This window comes from Carcharodon carcharias, chromosome 5 (genome assembly GCF_017639515.1).
Source record: "Carcharodon carcharias isolate sCarCar2 chromosome 5, sCarCar2.pri, whole genome shotgun sequence".
Lineage (NCBI taxonomy): Eukaryota > Metazoa > Chordata > Chondrichthyes > Lamniformes > Lamnidae > Carcharodon > Carcharodon carcharias.
Genome location: NC_054471.1, coordinates 30,195,049 through 30,215,868, shown reverse-complemented (window position 1 = coordinate 30,215,868; position 20,820 = coordinate 30,195,049). Strand labels below are relative to the sequence as shown.

Below are 20,820 nucleotides of genomic sequence, written 5' to 3'. Positions count from 1 at the left end.
CTTTTCCTTTGCTCAACCGCGCATGTGTGAACTTCTGCGCTCACCCTCCTCTACCCCTCCCCCCACACAGGCTGTGCTGAGCGCTGTTGTGAACCTTTCTCACTGGGCAGGCCTTAGTTGGCCCGCCAGCGTGAAATCACGGTTGTGGCCCATTCACGGGCGGCTGTTGGCTTTCCGACCACTTCCACTTGCCCCCAGCGAGCCCGCCCAATGAGGGCAAATTTCTGCCCCAGGGAGTGGGAGGCCAGACCAGCACTTTGGTCTGAAGGCTGCACAGAGCAGAGGGAAGAGGCTCTGGACTGAGACACCTGGCTTTATCTTGTGCAGAAAGGTTTCATATCTTGAGTGACAAAAACACTGCTCATCAGAACAAGGGGCAATAGGCAGGGAAATATTCTTGGGAATCGGGTGGGCTGGATGCTCCACGGGCCACTTGGATGGATGGGCCTGGAGAGTGCACCTGCTGGTCCTCCTCCCTGTCAGTGCCTACCCCTTGAGGAGCAGGTGTAGCCAGGCTGAGATCGAGCTGCCTGGCACCCATCTTGGGTGCACATTGTTGGAGGTTCACTGTGGCATCAGCGATGGAGCTGCACCCACATAGCAGTACAGGAGCAATATCCTGGACCAAGGTCTCCATGGCAGCTGCCATCCTACCAGTGTTAACCTCAGTGCATTGGCATGTCAGCACTATCACCTCAGGCTGAAGGTGGACGGACCCCTCCATCGTGCCTTACAAACTGAGGAGTGCAGCGGACATCCCTTCCTGATGTTCCCGAGCCTGCCTTTGCAGCTCCAGCAAGTGTGACATGACCGAGTCCAGAGGCTCGTCATCTGACTGGGACTCAGCACAATTCTGGCCTCCAGCAGTCCTCCGAATGCCAGAAACCTGTGGATGTGCAATGGGTTTGTGAGTGTGTGAGTTGAAAATGATGAGTGACCTTTCTATTTTTATTCGTTTATGGGATGTAGGTGTTGCTGGCTAGGCCGGCATTTATTGCCCATCCCTAATTGCCCTTATTCAAAGGGCATTTTTAACAGTCAACCACATTTCTGTGGGGGTGGAGTCACATATTGGCCAGACCAGCTGAAGACAGCAGATTTCCTTCCCTAAAGGGCATTACTGAACGAGATGGGTTCTTATGACAATCGACAATGGTTTCATGGTCATCATCAGAATTTCAATTCCAGATATTAATTAAACTAAAATTTGAAATTCCACCATCTGCTGTGGTGGAATTTGAACCGGGTCCTCAGAGTGTTACCCTCTGGATTACCAGCCCAGTGACAATACCACTACACCACCCCCTCCCCTAATTACCCTGGCAGAAAGGAGGAGGTATTTCATCCTCTTGCAGCACTGGGTGGCTCTCCTCCATTGAAGGGCGTTGGCACTGCCAAATGCTGCCACCTCCTCCCAAGCCGGGTTAGTGCTGTTGATGCCCTTCCTGTGGCCAGAGTGGGGGAGAGGACATCCCGGGATCCCCCACGGCATCCAAACGGTTCCCGAGGGGCGCGTCGCTGAACCTGTGGGCTGCAGTCTTTTCCGTTTCAGAGCCATGTCTTAGGTGCAGCAGTCGTGGTCTGGAAGCACTGAGATGTGTGCCTGCAGCTGGACTTTAAATGTGGTGCCCGGTGTGATGCAGCGGCGGGGTAATGGTGGGAGGGTGAATGATAGCCCGCCCGCCATGGAAATAGCGCGTTTCCCGGGAGTACATAAATAATGTGGTGGGCTTGGGATGATACGGAGTGAAAACCCACCATCGTTTTACCTGCCTGCTTCCGCACTGAGTGTGAATCTGGGATGATTCCGCCCCATATGCGGGAAACCTTCCGATTCTGGGAGCATAAAGTCTGCAAGTATCAAAGAAATAGCCCGAATGGCACTTCTACCCATTGGGAACATGTGAACAAGGAATCCTCTGGGATTGACAATGGTGGGATTTTTCAGTCAGTGTCTCATTCTACACACTAAGTGTGAAACAAAACAGATCAAAGATCGAAAGGTTGTTTTCTATTATCTTGTTATTTTGAGGGAACATTTGATGTACCTGCAGCATTAGAGAAATGTGAATAATTGAAAAGTTTCTCCAGGCCGGTCTCAATTGCACGATTCATATCCACTCCAGTAACCACTGTTTGAACAGCTTGGAGATGTAGGAATTTTTTCTCTTCATAATTCTAAGACAAAAAGAGCAGAATGTATTACCATATGACACAACTGAATTCCCTCTGTAAAGCGTCAGTGTTGAGAGGACATGCTAATTTCCCAGGTGTGGTAGCAGCATTCATGTCCTGGATGGGCTGGGATTGAAAGAGAGTTAGGAAGTTTGATGGAATTCTTGGCATTCACACTTCCTGGTTCATTTTCCTTTCTCCTTCACTCTTTCAACTTTAGTGTTGTCCTACACTATTGGCCTTGCTCCTCCTCTTGTGTTTTCAACAAAAAAAAATAGAGAGTGTTATTGACAGCCTTTTACACTGAGTCACGTCCCTCTCAGTGTTCTCAAGGCCAGGGAGAGGAGTCATGAGCCCTAGTGCTCCACCTGTCTCCATGCCCCTTAATCCCAACACCACCGACATCCCATGCGCTTCCCCCCCCACCACACCATTCCCCCCTCAATGATGCATGATCATTTATCCCCATTCAACACTCACCAATTAATTCACCAAACAATCACAGGAAGGTCACAGTAAAATGGTAACTCACATTATTTGCATCTGGTTGTAAGTATCTTCTGATATTTATGCAGCATGGGTCAATAATATTAAGAGCTACAATGATACAATGCCGTGTTAGTTAGTGTGCACCCGAAAGGTGATCCCACCATGACCATTAAACAGACCAGAGTTTACAAATTTTACTTTAACAGCATCATGCAATATATCCCATTAGTTATTTAAAACACTGCAGACGATAACACTGATTTTGTTCACTGCCTTGGCCCTCATTATAATATTCTGCGTGTTGTACCTTATGGAAGTGGTGACAGTAAATTAATATTTGTGAAAAGATTCTAAACTTGCAACTCAGATTAACTGCACAAGATCTTTTTCATTCTATGGAAGCAGTAGAAGACTTTATTCTGCCTTAGGTGCATGACATCATTCAATATAATTATTTCACACAAGGGGTCATACAGTCATGGAATCATAGAGGCCTACTGCACAGAAAAAGGCCCTTCAGCCCATCTCGTCTGTGCTGGTCAAACAAGTACCTAAGTATTCTAATCTCATTTTTCTAGCACTAGGCCCATAGCCTTGTATGTCATGGCATTGCAAGTGCACACCCAAATACTTGTTAGATGTTATGATGGTTTCTGCCTCGACCACCTTTTCAGGCAGTAAGTTATAGATTCCCACCACCATCTTGGCGAAATAATTCTTCCTCACATCCTCTCTAAACGTTCTACACTTTACCTTAATAGATTCTACTTTACCAGTAAACTCACAGGCTAGAAATATGAAATAGCTCCTGATCAACAAAGTGGAATGATAGCACAACATGGTCTTCACTGTTAGAGAGAAGCATTGGAGCCCTAATGTGTCTCTGTGCAATGCAACATTTAAAAGGCCAAAGGACAAAGTCTGAATGGTTCACATTTGTATTTATATTTTCTTGTTCAGCAAGTCTGAAGACTCTTCTGATTGCTGCTTCTTGCTGAGATATATTTTTAATATCTAGTAAGCAATACAACTTTATCATCATATTTCAATGCCTCAAGAAACTCATGAAAGCACCAAGACAGAGGGAGGTAATAGGTAAGTAGATAAAAAGACAAGATTGAAGTCAATGGAAAAGACTTTTGAGAATTATGTAGGGTGTAAAACAGGTTACAGATTCACTATGAGCCCATTATGCTCTTGTGTCCTTGTAATTTCACCCCACAAAGCCTGCTCACAGTAAACATCCATTGGCAAAAAAATAAACAGAAGTCCAGCAATGATTGAACTCCCTGATTGCAAGATAATTATGGATGATAAAGGCCATCTAGACCAGCTTATTGGATCCATCCAGAATGACACACAAACATACTATTAGGAGCAGGAGTGAGCCATTTGGCCCATTGAGCTTGCTCTGCCATTTAATAACATTCCCTAAATTATAACAATGATTACAACACAAAAGCACTTAATTGGCTAGAAGGTGATTTGAGACATTGTGAAAGGTGCTGTATAAATACATGTTTAATGTTCTTTCATTACACCTGCATTCAGTAAGCAGAGTGACTGTAGCAATGGTGATATTGCAGGACCAATGCTGATTCTCTTAGGATAATTAATCACAGAACAATCAACTAGTGTTAGCAAAGTTACTACAAAGAAAACACTACATTTACAAAACAATTTAACTCTGTAACAATATAACCTTTCCATCTGACTTCACTGGAACCAACTCATAGTTTACTTTAAATGGCATTGGTCCCTTGTATGCTAATGCCACTATCCAAGGGTTTGTCAATCAGACATCTACTCGCAACTCAGAAAAAATGTAGAGAGAATTGTTGTTCTGAATTTTTCAGAGTAGAATGATACATGGTACAAACATTCAGTACGGCCACTCAAGAACTGGATTGATTCCCCTGCCCCCAGAAGCTGTCGTACAAGTTGTGCTGAGCACTGAATTTACAGCCTATCCACAGGTTCAATGTGATGTTGCATTTATTTGCACTAAATAAATGTGCAAATAGTATTTTTTTTAAATTCCTATTGCTTTTGAGATGTGTGAAAAACAGGGAAATTAAGTGGAAAAGTGTAATTAATAAAGAAGAATCTCCAAAAGGAAAAAAAAAGTGACAGCAATTTTCAGTGTGACCGAACACTGGAGTGTGACCTCAACAGAGTCCCGAGAGTTTGGTGAGTTGAGAGAACGTTACATCTCTTTCTAGATGACTAATAATGTTTATATTTAGCATTTAGCATTTAACTGCCAATACTGTTTAAATTCTAAATCTCATCCAGGGGCCCAAGCAGAGAGAGAGTAGCTAACCACTGGGGCACAGCTGTAGATAGCTTGAAATGTTTTTCTGTACCTGGGCTCAGCTAGTGACGTTATTTACAGAACACATGAATTCAAACATTTCAGTGCAACTTAGCACTGGACTATGACCTCAACACACTGCTCGGAGTTCAGTGAGGAAGGTGCTATTCTGCTTTTTCTCACTTTTTCACCTGTAGGAACAGGGGAAGGATCGATAGAAAAGCTGCAGCATACATTTAAGGGGATATTTCAGAATACTCAGAATAAGTATATTCCTACCATCAGGAAAAATTCTAAAGTGAGGGCCGATTGTCTGTTTTTAACTAAGGAAGTTAAGGAAAGCATAAAACTGAAGAAAAAATCCTCTAACGGTACAAATTTGAGTGGTGGTCAGGTGATTGGTCAGAATACAAAGAATGGCAGCGAATGACTAAAAGGCTATTCAGGGGAAAGAAATTAAAGTATGAGAGAAAGCTAGCTAGAAATGTAAAAATGGATAGCAAGAGTTTCACCATTAAAGCAAAGGAAGGGGTTATCAACAATGCTTTCAAGTGGCACTTGCTTAGCAATCATCTGCTCACTGATGCCCAGTTTGTGTTCCACCAGGGGCACTCAGCTCCTGACCTCATTACAGCCTTGGTACAAACATGGACAAACGAGCTGAACTCCCGAGGTGAGGTGAGATTGACTGCCCTTGACACCAATGCAGCATTGACTGGGTGTGGCCCCAGCAAAACTGGAGTCAATGGGATTCAGGAGAAAACTCTCCGATGGTTAGAGTCATACCTGGCACAAAGGAAGATGATTGTGCTTGTTGGAGGTCAGTCATCTCAGCTCCAGGGCATCAGTGCAGGAGTTCCTCAGGGAAATGTCCTCGGCCCAACGATCTTTAGCTACTTCATCAATGAGCTTCCTTCCAGCATAAGGTCAGAAGTGTGGATGCTTACTGCTGATTGCACAATGTTCTGCACCATTCGTAAATCCCCAGATACTGAAACCGTCCATGTCCAAAAGCAATAAGACCTGGAAAATGTCCAAGCTTGGGCTGACAAGTGGCAAGTAACATTTGCGCTACACAAGTGTCAGGTAATGACCATCTCCAACAAGAGAGAATCCAACCATTGCCCCCTGATGTTCAATGGCATTATCATCACTGAATCCACCACGACTATCAACACCCTGGGGGTTACCAATGGCCAGAAACTGAACTGGACGAGCCATATAAATACTGTGGCTACAAGAGCAGGTCAGAGACGTGAAATCCTGCGATGAGTAGCTCACCTCCTGATTCCCCAAAGCCTGTCCACTACCTGCAAAGCGTAAGGGAGGAGTCTGATTGAATATTCCCCACTTGCCTAGATGAGTGCAGCTTCCACAACACTCAAGAAGCCTGACACCGTTCAGCTTGGTTGATTGGGACCACAGGTGTTTCTCACGTGTTGGTGTAGACTCGATGGGCCAAAGGGCCTCTTCTGCACTGTGATTCTGTGATTCTGTGATTTGGTCTCCTTATTTAAGGAAGGATGTAAATGCATTGGAGGTGGTTCAGAGGAGATTTACTAGATTAATGCCTGGAATGAGCAGATTGTATTACGAGGGAAGGTTGGGCAGACTGTACTTGTTTCCAATGGACTTTAGAAGAGTGAGGGGTGATTTGATTGAAGTATATAAGATCCTGAACAGCCTTGACAAGGTGGACATGGAAAGGATGTTTCCTCTTGTGGGTGACAGCAGAGCTAGGGGGCACTGTTTTAAAATGAGGGGTCACCCTTTTAGGACAGAGATGAAGAGAATTTTTTTCTCTCAGAGGGTTGTGCGACTTTGGAACTCTCTGCTTCAGAAGATGGTGGAGATAGGGCCATTGAATATTTTTAAGGCAGAGATTGCTGTTAGGCAAGGGAATCAAAGTTATCAGTGGTAGATGGGAATGTGGAAATCAAAACACAAGCAGATCAGACGTGGTCTTACTGAAAGATGGAGCAGGTTTGAGGGGTCAAATGGTCTACATCTGCTCCTATTTTGTATTATTGCATCTTCATATCCTGAGAGAATTCATTTCTAAAAGCACTCCAGTCATAGGGTTGTTTTCTGTAAAGACCCTTTTTATAAAATCACTTTATTCTGTTTCTCTGAGATTTCAATTAATTTTTTTTTTGCCAAAGTTACAACGAATGATCAGGAACAGTCCTCCCCAGGGACATTTTAGTCCCACAGTGTGACCACATTCTGCTGGATTTTAAACAGGATGGTGCAGGATGGGATGAATCTAGGATGGAGCAGGGATTTGTAAAACCTTCCCTTAACCCAGGCTTGTCCAACCTTTTCACTCCGGGGGCCACATTTGTACATTTTTCACACTCAAGAGGCCCACGAGCAAATTTCAGAAAGATAAGATTTGGCACAACAATAAACTGAATTTCATTGAAAATTTTCAGAAAAGGAACATTTGCTGAGCGGATTAATGATAGCGACCACAACATGGTACAATTTAAACTCGTTATAGGCAAAGAAATAGACAAGTTGCAAAAAAAGTGTTTTGGATTGGGGGAGAGTGGATTTTAGTAAAATAAGGCAGAATCTGGCCAAGGTAGACTGGGAACAGCTGCTTGTGGGGAAATCTACAGAAGAGCAGTGGGGAGCTTTCAGAAAGGAAATGGGGTGATTACAGGCTCAACATGTTCCCTCCATGGTGATAGGAAAGAGTAACAAGCCCAGGGAACCATGGATGACCAGAGATATTCAGGATACGATGAGAAGGAAAAGAGAGGCTTTTAGCAGAGACAAGGGGAGTAAAAGAGTGGAGGCATGAGTAGAGTACAGAAAGTGCAGGGTGGAGATTAAGAAAGCAATTAGGGGGTATAAGAAAGCTCTGGCTGGTAAAAATAGGGATAATATCGAGATATTGTATATCAATGGGAAGAGGATAACCAGGGAAAGAGTAGGGCCCATTAGGGGCAATGTGGTAATCTATGGGTGGAGCCAGAGGACATCGCTAGAGTGTTGAACAAATACTTCACACCCGTCATCACCCAAGAGAATATGGATGAAAGTATGGAATTCGGGGAGAGAGACTGCGAGGTTCTTGTGCAAATTGGTTTAGGGAGTGACAAGGTTTTGGAGGTGTTGGCAGGCATAAAAGTGGACAAAACACTAGGTCTGGATGATTTGTGTCCCAGACGGCTGAGGGAGGCAAGGGAGGAGATCATAAGGGCTCTGACCCAAATGTTTAATTCCTCCCTGGCCACGGGAGAGGTGCCAGAGGACTGGACAACAGCTAATGTGGTTCCGCTACTTAAAAAGGGTTGTAGAGATAAGCCAGGGAACTACAGATCAGTGAGTCTCACGTCAGTGGTAGGGAAACTATTGGAAAAAATTCTGAAGGAGAGAATCTACCTCCAGTTGGAGATGCAAGGTTTGATCAGGGATAGTCAGCATGGCTTTGTCAAAGGGAGGTCATGCCTAACAAATTTGAATGAATTTTTTGAGGAGGTAACCAGGTGTGTAGATGAGGATAGTGCAGTTGATGTAGTTTATATGGATTTCAGCAAAGCCTTTGACAAGGTCCCACATTGGAGACTTATAAAGAAAGCAAAGGCACATGAGATACAGACTAATTTGATAAGGTGGATTCAAAATTGGCTTAGTTGTAGGATACAGAGGGTGATGATAGAAGGATGATTTAGTGACTGAAAGCCAGTGTCCAGTGGCATCCACAGAGATCTGTGCTCGGTCCCCTATTATTTGTCATTTATATAAACGACATAGATGACGATGTGGAGGGTAGGATTAGTTAGCTTGCAGATCACACAAAAATTGGCCGGGTGGTTAACAGTGAGGTTGAGTGTCTTGGGCTACAGGATCGTATAGACGGGATGGTCAAATGGTCAGATAAGTGGCAGATGGAATTTAAACCTGAAAAGTGTGAGGTGATACACTTTGGAAGGAGTAATTTGACACGGAAGTATTCAATGAACAGCATGACACTAGGAAGTTCTGAGGAACAAAGGGACCTTGGCGTGTGTGTCCATAGATCTCTGAAGGTGGAGGGGCATGTTAGTGGGGCGGTGAAAAAGGCATATGGGACACTTGCCGATAACAATCGAGGCATAGATTACAAAAGTAGGGAGGTCATGTTGGAGTTGTATAGAACCTCGGTGAGGCCACAGCTGGAGTACTGCGTGCAGTTCTGGTCACCACATTATAGGAAGGATGTGATTGCACTGGAGGGTGTGCAGAGGAGATTCACCAGGATGTTGCCTGGGATAAAATGTTTAAGTTATAAAGAGAGGTTGGATAGACTGGGTTGTTTTCGTTGGAGCAGAGAGAACTGAGAGGCCATCTGATCGAGGTGTACAAGATTATGAGGGGCATGGACAGGGTGGATAGGGAGCAGCTGTTCCTCTCAGTTGAAGGGTCAGTCAACAGTGGACACAGGTACAAGATGAGGGGCAGGAGGTTTAGGGGGGATGTGAGGAAAAACCTTCTTCCCCAGAGGGTGGTGACAGTCTGGAATGTGCTGCCTGTGAGGGTGGTGGAGGCGGGTTGCCTCACATCCTTTAAAAAGTACCTTGATGAACACTTGGAATGTCATAACATTCAAGGCTATGGGCCAAGTGCTGGTAAATGGGATTAGGTAGGTAGGTCAGGTAGTTCTGTCGAAGGGTCATGAGGACTCGAAACGTCAACTCTTTTCTTCTCCGCCGATGCTGCCAGATCTGCTGAGTTTTTCCAGGTAATTCTGTTTTTGTTTTGTTTCTCACATGTTGGTACAGTCTCAATGGGCCGAAGGCCCTCTTCTGCACTGTGTGATTCTGTGATTCTGGAAGTACAGCAATTTCATAGCAATAAACTGTTAACTTAAAAAGCGCAATAAATAAAAATGACATGAGTGTGAGATCCAGTGTGTGTGTGTGTGTGTGTGTGTGCAGCTCACTCCCAGTCTCAGGGTGCTCAATCATTCACTCACCTTAACCCACTGTGCTAGGATCAGTGTGTGTGCCTGTGTGTGCGTGTGCGTGTGTGATGGTGAGAATGAGTGACAAGCTTGCGACTGAGGGTAATTCAGATACCCACACACACACTCAGTCTCTCGCACCCCCACCCATCCACATATACACACACACACACAAACACACATTCAGTATCTTGTACTCCAAATCACACACTCGGAACTCCCTTCCTCACCACAATTATGTTATACCAACACACATTGAATGCAGTGGTTCAATAAGGCAGCTCACCACCACCTTCTCAAAGGCAATAAATGCTGACCCAGCCAGCGAAGCTCACATCCCGTGAATGAATAAATAAACACAGTCTCTTGCACTCCCCCCACACACTCACTCAGTCCTCCACATTCCCCCCACACACTCACTCAGTCCTCCACATTCCCCCTAAACACTCACATGTCCACATTCCCCCCACACGCTCACTCAGCACTCCATATTCCCCCACACACTCACTCACTCAGTGCTCCACATTCCCTCCACACACTCACTCAGTCCTCCACATTCCCCCCACACACTCACTCAGTCCTCCACATTCCCCCCACACACTCACTCAGTCCTCCACATTCCCCCTAAACACTCACATGTCCACATTCCCCGCACACACTCACTCAGTCCTCCACATTCCCCCCACACACTCACTCAGTCCTCCACATTCCCCCCACACACTCACTCAGTCCTCCTCATTCCCCCCACACACTCACTCAATCCTCCACATTCCCCCCACACACTCACTCAGTCCTCCTCATTCCCCCCACACACTCACTCAATCCTCCACATTCCCCACACACACTCACTCAGTCCTCCACATTCCCTCCACACACTCACTCAGTCCTCCACATTCCCTCCACTCACTCACTCAGTCCTCCATATTCCCTCCACTCACTCACTCAGTCCTCCACATTCCCTCCACTCACTCACTCACATCTCCTCATTCCCCCCACACACTCACTCAGTCCTCCACATTCCCTCCACTCACTCACTCACATCTCCTCATTCCCCCCACACACTCACTCAATCCTTCACATTCCCCCCACTCATCATTCAGTCCTCCCCATTCCCTCCACTCACTCACATCTCCTCATTCCCCCCACACACTCACTCAGTCCTCCACAATCCCCCCACACTCACTCACTCAGTCCTCCACATTCCCTCCACACACTCACTCACATCTCCTCATTCGCCCCTCACACTCACTCAATCCTCCACATTCCCTCCACACACTCACATCTCCTCATTCCCTCCACACACTCACATCTCCTCATTCCCTCCACACACTCACTCAATCCTCCACATTCCCTCCACACACTCACATCTCCTCATTCCCTCCACACACTCACTCAATCCTCCACATTCCCTCCACACACTCACATTTCCACATTCCCTCCACACACTCACATTTCCACATTCCCTCCACACAATCACTCAGTCCTCCACATTCCCTCCACTCACTCACTCACATCTCCTCATTCACCCCACACACTCACTCAGTCCTCCACATTCCCCCCACTCACTCACTCAGTCCTCCACATTCCCTCCACTCACTCACTCACATCTCCTCATTCGCCCCACACACTCACTCAGTCCTCCACATTCCCTCCACTCACTCACATCTCCTCATTCGCCCCACACACTCACTCAGTCCTCCACATTCCCTCCACTCACTCACTCAGTCCTCCACATTCCCTCCACTCACTCACTCACATCTCCTCATTCACCCCACACACTCACTCAGTCTTCCACATTCCTCCCACTCACTCATTCAGTGATCCTCATTCCCCCCACACACTCACTCACTCCTACACATTCCCTACACACACTCACTCAGTCCTCCACATACCCCCCACACACTTACTCACTCCTCCACATTCCCTCCACACACTCACTCAATCCTCCACAATCCCCCCACACACTCACTCAGTCCTCCACATTCCCTCCACACACTCACATCTCCTCATTCGCCCCACTCACTCACTCAATCCTCCACATTCCCCCCACACACTCACTCAATCCTCCACATTCCCCCCACACACTCACTCAATCCTCCACATTCCCTCCACACACTCACTCACATTTCCACATTCCCCCCACACAGTCACTCAGTCCTCCACATTCCCCCCACACACTCAATCAGTCCTCCACATTCCCCCCACTCACTCAATTATTCCTCCACATTCCCTCCACTCACTCACTCACATCTCCTCATTCCCCCCACACTCACTCAGTCCTCCACATTCCCCCCACACACTCACATCTCCACATTCCCCCCACACACTCACTCAGTCCTCCACATTCCCTCCACGCACTCACTCAGTCCTCCACGTTGCCCCGAACACACTCAATCAGTCTCTCGCACTCCACCCCAAACACTCAGTCAGTCACTCACTCTCACTCCAACACACACACACACAAACATACACTAGTTCACTCACTCTCTAAAACATACACACACTCTGATTGCCTCACATCTGCACTACACCCTCTCCTCTCCGCGCTGCAAAAATGTTGCCCTCCCTGGCCCAGACCCACATTGCTCCCTCGACTCCAGCTCCAGCTCCAGCTCCAGCCGGCCTTCACTTCCTCAGCCCTCAAAACAAGGCCTGTGTTCACTGCTCCTCCAATCAAAGTATGTTTCTTTCCCTCATTTTCAGCTGATAGGATCACTGGTGAGCCTATCAGCAGCAAACATGGAGAGAAAAGGCCTGTGATTGGAGCAGCTTGATGCAGAATCTTCCAGTGAAACTCTTCTGTTTGTCTGGAATTTTGAGAACTGGATCAGAGGGGCACATTGAGGCACATCTGGCCCATGGGCCGTACTTTGGACAAGCCTGGTTTAAGCAATCTCTTAGTCTTTTTTGCATTCGTTTGCAGGATGTGGGCTTCACTAGCTGGGCCAGCATTTATTGCCCATCCCTAGTTACCATGAGAAAGTGGCAGTGAGCTGCCATCTTGACCCATCGCAGTCCACGTGGTGTAGGTACCTCCACAGTGCTGTTAGGGAAGGGCTTCCAGGATTTTGACCCAGCGACAGTTAAGGAATGGCAATATATTTCCAAGTCTGGATGGTGAGTGACTTGGAGGGGAAGTCCAGGTGGTGGTGTTCCCCCCTGTCTGCTGCCCTCGTCCTTCTAGATGATGAAGGTGGTGGGCTTGGAAAGTGCTATCTAAGGAGCCTTGGTGAATTGCTGCAGTGCATCTTGTAGATGGTACACACTGCTGCTACTGTGCATCAGTGGTGGAGGGAGTAAACGTTTGCGGATGGTGTGCCAATCAAGTGGGCTGCTTTGACATGGACAGTGTCAAGCTTCTTGAGTGTCATGGGAGCTGCACTCATCCAGGCAACTGGGGAGTATTCTATCACATGCCTGACTTGTGCCTTGTACAAAACAAAAACAAAAATACCTGGAAAAACTCAACAGGTCTGGCAGCATCTGCAGAGAGAATGGGGAGGCAGGAAGTGAGTTACTCATCGCAGGATTCCTAGTCTCTGACCTGCTGTTGTAGCCACAGTATTTATATAGCTAGTCCAGTTCAGTTTCTGGTCAATGGGAACCCCTATGATGTTGATAATGGGGGATAGTGATGGTAATGCCACTGAACATCAAAGGATGATGGTTGGATACTCTCTTGTTGGAGATGGTCATTGCCTGACACTTGTGTAGCACAAATGTTACTTGCCACTTGGCAGCCCAAGCCTGGATATTGTCCAGGTCTTGCTGCATTTGGACATTCTCGCTGCTTCAATATCTGAGGAGTCGCGAATGGTGCTGAACATTGTGCAATCAGCAACAAACATCTCCACTTCTGACCTTATGAAAGGAAGGTCACTGATGAAGCAACTGAAGATGGTTGGGCCTAGGACACGACCCTGAGGAACTCCTGCAGTGATGTCCTGGAGCTGAGATGACTGACCTCCAACAATCACAACCATCTTCCTTTTTGCTAGGTACGACGCCAACCAGTGGAGAGTTTTGCCCCCGATTCCCATTGGCTTCTGTTTTTCTAGGACTCCTTGATGCCACACTCAGTCAAATGCGGCCTTGATGTCAATGGCAGTCAACTCTTTTGTCCATGTTTAAACCAAGGCTGTAATGAGGTCAGGAGCTGAGTGTCCCTGGAGGAACCCAAACTGGGCATCAGTGAGCAGATTATTGCTAAGCAAGTGTCGCTTGTTGGCATTTTTGATGACCCCCTTCCATTACTTTACTGATGTTGGAGATTTGTCTGATGCGGCGGTAATTGGCCGAGTTTGATTTGTCCTGCTTTTTGTGCACACGATACACCTGGGCAATTCTACATATAGCTGGGTAGATGCCAGTGTTGCAGCTGTAGTGGAAGAGCTTAGCTAGGCACATGGCAAGTTCTGGGACGCAAGTCTTCATTACTATTGCCGGAACATTGTCAGGGCCCATAGCCTTTGCAACATCCAGTGCCTTCAGTCTTTCCTTGAAATCACATGGAGTGAATCGAATTGGCTGAAGACTGGCATCTGTGATGCTGTGGACCTCTGGAGGAAGTCGAGATGGATCATGCACTCGACACTTCAGTTTGAAGATTGTTGTGAATGATTCAGCCTTAACTTTTCCACTGATGTGCTGGGCTCCTCCATCATTGAGGATGGGGATATTTGTGGAGCCTCCTCCTCCAGTGAGTTGTTTAGTTGTCCACCACCATTCATGACTGGATGTAGCAGGGCTGCAGAGCTTAGATCTGATCCGTTGGTTGTGGGATTGCTTAGCCCTGTCTATCGCTTGCTGCTTATGCTGTTTGGCATGCAACTAGTCTGTGTTATAGCTTCACCAAGTTGACACCTCATTTTTAGGTATGCCTAGTGCTGCTCCTGGCAACCTCTTCACTGAACCAAGTTTGATCCCTTGGCTTGATGGTAATGGTAGAGTGTGGGTTTTGCTGGGCCATGAGTTTACAGATTGTGTTTGAGTGCAGTTCTGCTGCTGCTGATGGCCCACAATGCCTCATGAATGCCCAGACTTGAGTTGCTAGAACTGTTCAAAATCTATCCCATTTAGCACGGTGGTAGTGCCACACAACCTGATGAAGGATATCCTTAATGTGAAGGAGAGATTTTGTCTCCGCAATGACTGTACGATACTGTCATAGACAGATGCAGCTGCAGCAGGGAGGTTGGTGAGGATGAGGTCAAGTATGTTTTTCCCCCATGTTGGTTCCCTCACCACCTGCCACAGATCCAGTCTAGCAGTTATTTCCTTTAGGACTCGGCCAGCTCAGTCAGTAGTGGTGCTACCGAGGCACTCTTGGTGATAGACATTGAAGTCCCCCACCCAGAGTACATTCTGTGCCCTTGCCCCACTCAGTGCTTCCTCCAACATGGAGGAGCACTGATTCATCAGCTGAGGGATGGTGGTATTTGGTAATTAGCAGGAGGTTTCCTTGCCCACGTTTGATCTGATGCCACGAGACAATGCTGAGGACTCCCAGGGCAACTCCCCCCCAACTGTATACCACTGTGCTGCCATGTCTCCTGGGTCTGCCCTGCCTGTGGGACAGGACATACACAGGGATGGTGATGGTGGTGTCTGGAACATTACCTCTCATATATGATTCTGTGAGGATGACTATGTCAGGCTGTTGCTTGACTGGTCTGTAAGACAGCTCTCTCAATTTTGGCACGAGCCCCCAGATGTTAGTAAGGAGGACTTTGCAGAGTCGACAGGGCTGCGATTCCCTTTGTCGTTTGTAGTGCCTAGGTCGATCCCAAATAAGGATTTAATTCCCAGACTTTGCAAGAGCAATAAGTGAGTCAACGCCCTCTTTTGTACCACTCGTTTCAATGAGGTCCAAGACTCTCAAGCGTCTGGTACACCAACACAGCGTGTCATTCGAATTGTTCCTACTTTAGGACATCATGAAAAGTTAGAACGCTATTGAAATGCTGGTTTCAACTGAAAAGAGAATTTATAGAAACGTACAGTATTAATTTTTAGTACTAAACCTTAAAAGTGACCTCCCAACCCACACCATCCTCCCGCACCCCTAACTCAACTTCACTTTCCCACCCAGCCCCCATCTGTGATGTTCCTAGAATCCAGAAATCTCTCTCAATGACTGAGAATCAATAACCCTCTGGGGTAGAGAATTCCAAAGATTCACAAGCCTTTGAGTGAGGAAATTTCACCTCCTCTCAGTCCTAAATGATTAGCCCCTTATCCAGAGTCTGTCCCCCCATGTTCTAGATTGCCCAATCAGGGGAAACAACCTCCCTGTGTTTGCCCTGCCAAGCCCCTTCACAATCTTGTATGTCTCAATGAAATCACCTCTCACTCTTCTAAACTCCAGAGAGCATGCCCCAATTTATAATTCCTCTCATCACAGGACAACCCTCCTCATCCCAGAAATCAACCCCGTGAATCTTCATGCATCATCTTTAAAGTGTGTACATCCTTCTTTAGATAAGGAGATCAAAACTGTACCCAGTACTCCAGCTGTGGTCTCACTAAAGCCTTGTACAATTGGAGCAAATACAAACTTTCTGAGTTTCTTGGAGTAAGACACCAAATGCTTCTAAATACCAAAATGGAAATGTTCTTTATACGAATTAAAAAATTAGAGTTAAAGAGCATCGAGCCCCATCGAGTCTGCACTGGTCAAACAGTTACCTAACTATTCTAATCCCATTATCTAGCACTAGGCCCATAGCCGTGTATGTCATGGTATCACAAGTGCACACCCAAATACTTCTTAAATGTTATGAGGGTTTCTGCCTCTCCCAACCTTTCAGACATTGCGTTTGCAGATTCACATCACCCTCTGGGCAAAAAAAATCTTCCTCACATCCCCTCTAAACTTCCTGCCCCTTGCCTTAAATCTATGCCCCCTAGTTATTGAACCCTCTACCAAGGGGACGAGTTCCTTTCTGTCTACCCTATTCTATGCTCCTCAAAACGTTATGCAACTTAATCTTGTCCCCCCTCAATCTCCTCTGCACCAAGGAAAATAACCCCAGCCTATCCAATCTCTCCTCATAAGTAAAACTATCCAGCCCAGGCAACATCTTGGTAATTCTCCTCTGCACTCTCTCTAGTGCAATCAGATCCTTCCTATAATGCGGATTTCAGAACTGCATGCAATACTCTAGCTATGGCCTAACCAGCATTTTATACAGTTCCAGCATAATCTCCCTGCTCTTTTTTTCTATACCACGGCTAATAATGGCAAGTGTCCCATATGCCTTCTTAACCAACTTATCCACCAGCTGCGCTACCTTTAGGGACTGATGGACATGCACAGCAAGGTCCCTCTGATCTTTTGTACTTCGCAGGGCCCTACCATTCACTGTTTATTTCCGTGCCTTATTTGTCCTGTCAAAGTGCATCACCTCACACTGATCCGAATTAAATTCCATTTGCCACTGATCAGCCCATCTGACCCTCCCACCTATATCGTCCTGTAATCTAAGGCAATCCTCCTCACTATTTACCACCCCACCATTCTGATGACCCTCTGATTTTCTTCTTATCAAAGTGAATAGCTTCACACTTGCTCACAAAATATTCCATCTGCCAACTTGTTGCCCAGTCACCTAACCGGTATATATCTCTTGGCAGCAGAACAGACAGCACAACCTTCAGAACACCCGGTCATAGCTGCAGAGAATTGTATCGATTCACTGAACTGAATCCTAGGATGTAAACCATCAAGTACAGTGAATTGGTCAGTCTTTAGTCCCATTAGTTTCTCTAGTGCTTATTTTCTTCTATAACAATTACTTTAAATTCCACACTCTCTTCTGCCCTTTGGCTCCCCATTATTTTATGTGGTAAGCCATGGGTTGACCAGTATTCCTGCAGAATTTATTGTTTCTCAATAGAATGTGTTTTCACTGAGAATTTGGAATTATTTCTTTAAATGTTTCCCACAGTTTATCAAAACCCCATAGCTTGTCTGTCCATTATCTAATCCCCTATTCATGTTAATGGCTCACAACATCTGGGGAGTGATAATCACATTCGGATGCCACTACGTTCCTTTTCACTCACCCAGGTGTGGGGAGGGTCAGGATGTCGGGAGGGGTAGGGAGCAGTGAGAGGAGGTGGGGGGTATTCATGGGGGGATGGGAGTTCAGGTGATAATCAATGGGACTGGTAAGATAGTTGGGTCAGTGTGGGTTTGTTGTAGGGTCATCAAGGTAGAAAAGGGGTGTCGTGGTTGGGGGATAGTCAGGGGCGGGATGTATTCAGAATGTTTTGGGATAGTCATGGATTGAAGGAGGGGCGGGGAGTCCAGTGTTCAAAGGGGTGGGGCGTGGGGGTTAGTCAGGGAGTTGTGGCATAATCAGGGAGTGGGAGGGTCAGAGGATGATGGTAGGGGGGGCGGTGGTGAGTGGTCAGAGTGGTGGAAGGTCTTTCTGTCTCTTTCTGTCTATTATCCAATCCCCCATTCGTTCTAATGGCTCACAACTTCCTAGGGGTGGAGGGGGGCTGGGGTGGGGGTGGGTCCTGTCATTGGGGTGGTGGAGGTAGTCAGGGTGTGGGGGTTAGTTTGTGGAGTTGTGGGGTAATCAGGGGGTGTGAGGTTCTGGGGGTATTTGGAAAGGGTGGGGATCAGTTGAGGTGGAGAGAGGTATTTGTGTTGTGGGAGGAGGGTCTGGGGTTTGGGTGGTGGGGGTATCAGGTGGGAGCTAGAGTAGTGGGGCGAGGGTTAAGTCAGTGCGTCATGGACAAACCATGTGGTGGGAGGACCAGGGGGTTGTTGGGGGGTAGTGGGGAGTAGATGGGGCAGGGGGTGGTTGTCGGTGGTCATGGTATGAGGGAGGATCTGGGGATTGGGTGGAAGAGTTGGGGTCCAGTCAGGGCATGGGGGTGGTCAGGATGGTGGGCTAGTTTGGGGTATGGGATAGTTGGTGGTGAGTGGCCTGGATGGTAATTGGGGGCTAGATTGGTGTGGGGATAGCCGGAGGTGCGGCAATGATAATTGGAGGGGTGGGGGTAGTCGGGAAATGGTTGGGGGTGGGATGGTTAGTCCGAGGGTGGTAATTTGAGGTGTGGGGTAGTTGGGAAATGGTTGGGGGTGGGTTGGTTAGTCCGGGGTGACAATTGGAGGGGTGGGGTAGTCAGGGGTGGGAGGTTTAGTCAGTGGGTGGTGGGTTAGTTGTGGTTGGTGGGTAGTTTGAGGTTGGGGTTAGGGGTGGTTGGGCAGTGGTGGGGGGGTGGTTGGTGTTGGCGGGGCATGTGTTTCAGTGGGGAGTTGGAGGGTCAGTACCACAAGGGGTAGAAGTGGGTTTAATCTGTCTAACTTTTCCCAGGTAATTATTCTGCTAAGAGAGTCGGAACTATGTAAATTCACTGATAACATCATAGTAGCGGATAGTTCCCAGTGCAGGATAATTGCCCATCACGAGCTTAAATATTCCCGGACATATCCCATGCAGTCCTTGCGTGGGGACTTTTAGGATGTCCCCAGCCCAACTTCAGGGGAACCTCTTGGGTAAAACTCCCCAGAGATCAGATTCTGGCCAATTTATATTATCCGAGCAAGGATGGAGTGTAATTCTCACAGCCAAACCTACTTAAAGGACGCTGCTGTATTGATGTGACTTTCCAGGTATCTGTGGTGTGGGGGTATCGCCTAAAGCAAGACTTGGCTTCTTACAGATGTAACATAGTGAACCTCAGTCTGTTATAAATTTCTGAAGTTGTGTTAGATTCAATGAATACAGGAGTAACAGGAATGTTCCCAATTCTATTGTCCTATTCATCGACCCTCTAACCTCTCTGTTTCCACACCAACCCCACTTTAGACCCTCTGCTGGAGACGGAAACCCTGATATTCTCACTACACAAGCTGGCAGTGGAGACCAATCAGCCGACAGCAGCTCATGTATAAAATGTTAATGAGACCCAAGGACCAATTTCCGTCCAGTCTCATGTTTCAGGGTTGGGGGATGCGCTGTCGATTCACTGCAGGTTATTTACCCCAAAAACGGGCATTGAATAATTTCCCCTGGGACAAACATGACTGAACACAGTAAAATCTGAACAATACTTACCTTGTCCACAATGACTTCTGCGGGCTCAATGCAGTCATTTTCATAACAGAAGTTCTCCACCTCATCCTGTGCAGCAAGTTGCTGCCAGGAGAGGACAGACACAGTTAGGAAGAGTCTCAGCATCCTGGTGTCTGCTCAGATCACTGGTGAACGCACTGAATGACTCTCAGTACCTTCAGGTGGATCTGCAGATTGAGCAGAGAGCTCAGGTCTTTTTATACTGTTTTATGAAGATGATTTTGAATAAAGTTAAGCTGCAGGTAGCAACATCATGTGTTGAAGAAACGTACTAGCTGACTCATTATGGAAATGTAACTTGAAATTAGAAACTAGAAACTCCCTGAATGCCAATTCCCGGGATGTCTGAACACTCGGGAAGCTATTTTACAATTGATCCCATTCACACACTCAGGATTGTCAACCCTCCCTGTTTGGGAGTTACCTGGAATGGAAGATTGATCTGCCGGTCGCTGGTGTTAGTGACCCGGGAGAAAACAATTTCACATTCGTGTTTCATGTCTGCACAGTTTCATTTCTTGGGTTTCTTGCACCAGGTGAAAGTGGGAACCCAGTGGCCATGCTGCACTCCAACCGTGGGACAGACCACCATTTCCTCACTGAGTAGGTGAAGCTGGTGTGGGTCTCACTGCCCAATGACTTGAGCATTTTCACATCTAATCATCACCCCTTGACGTTTAATGGCATTATCATCACTGAATACCCCCACTTTCAACATCCTGACCAGAAACTGAACTGGGCTAGCCATATAAATACTGTGGCTGCAAATGCAGGTCAGCGACGTGGAATCCTTT

The 20,820-nt window shown here is 46.9% G+C and overlaps 1 protein-coding gene across 1 annotated transcript in view; it reads right to left on the bottom strand.

Annotated features, from left to right (window-relative positions):
• The window catches only part of LOC121278303 (heme-binding protein 2-like), a 46,364-nt gene extending 26,182 nt beyond the window's left edge, over positions 1-20,182 (bottom strand). Inside the window, exons 1-2 of the mRNA XM_041188589.1 lie at positions 20,009-20,182; positions 2,049-2,178 (exon numbers count right to left, since the gene is read on the bottom strand). Of these exons, the coding sequence (XP_041044523.1) occupies positions 2,049-2,178; positions 20,009-20,131 (253 nt within the window). The 5' untranslated portion in view covers positions 20,132-20,182. The remainder of the gene's footprint in view (positions 1-2,048; positions 2,179-20,008) is intronic.
• Positions 20,183-20,820: the final 638 nt, after the last annotated feature.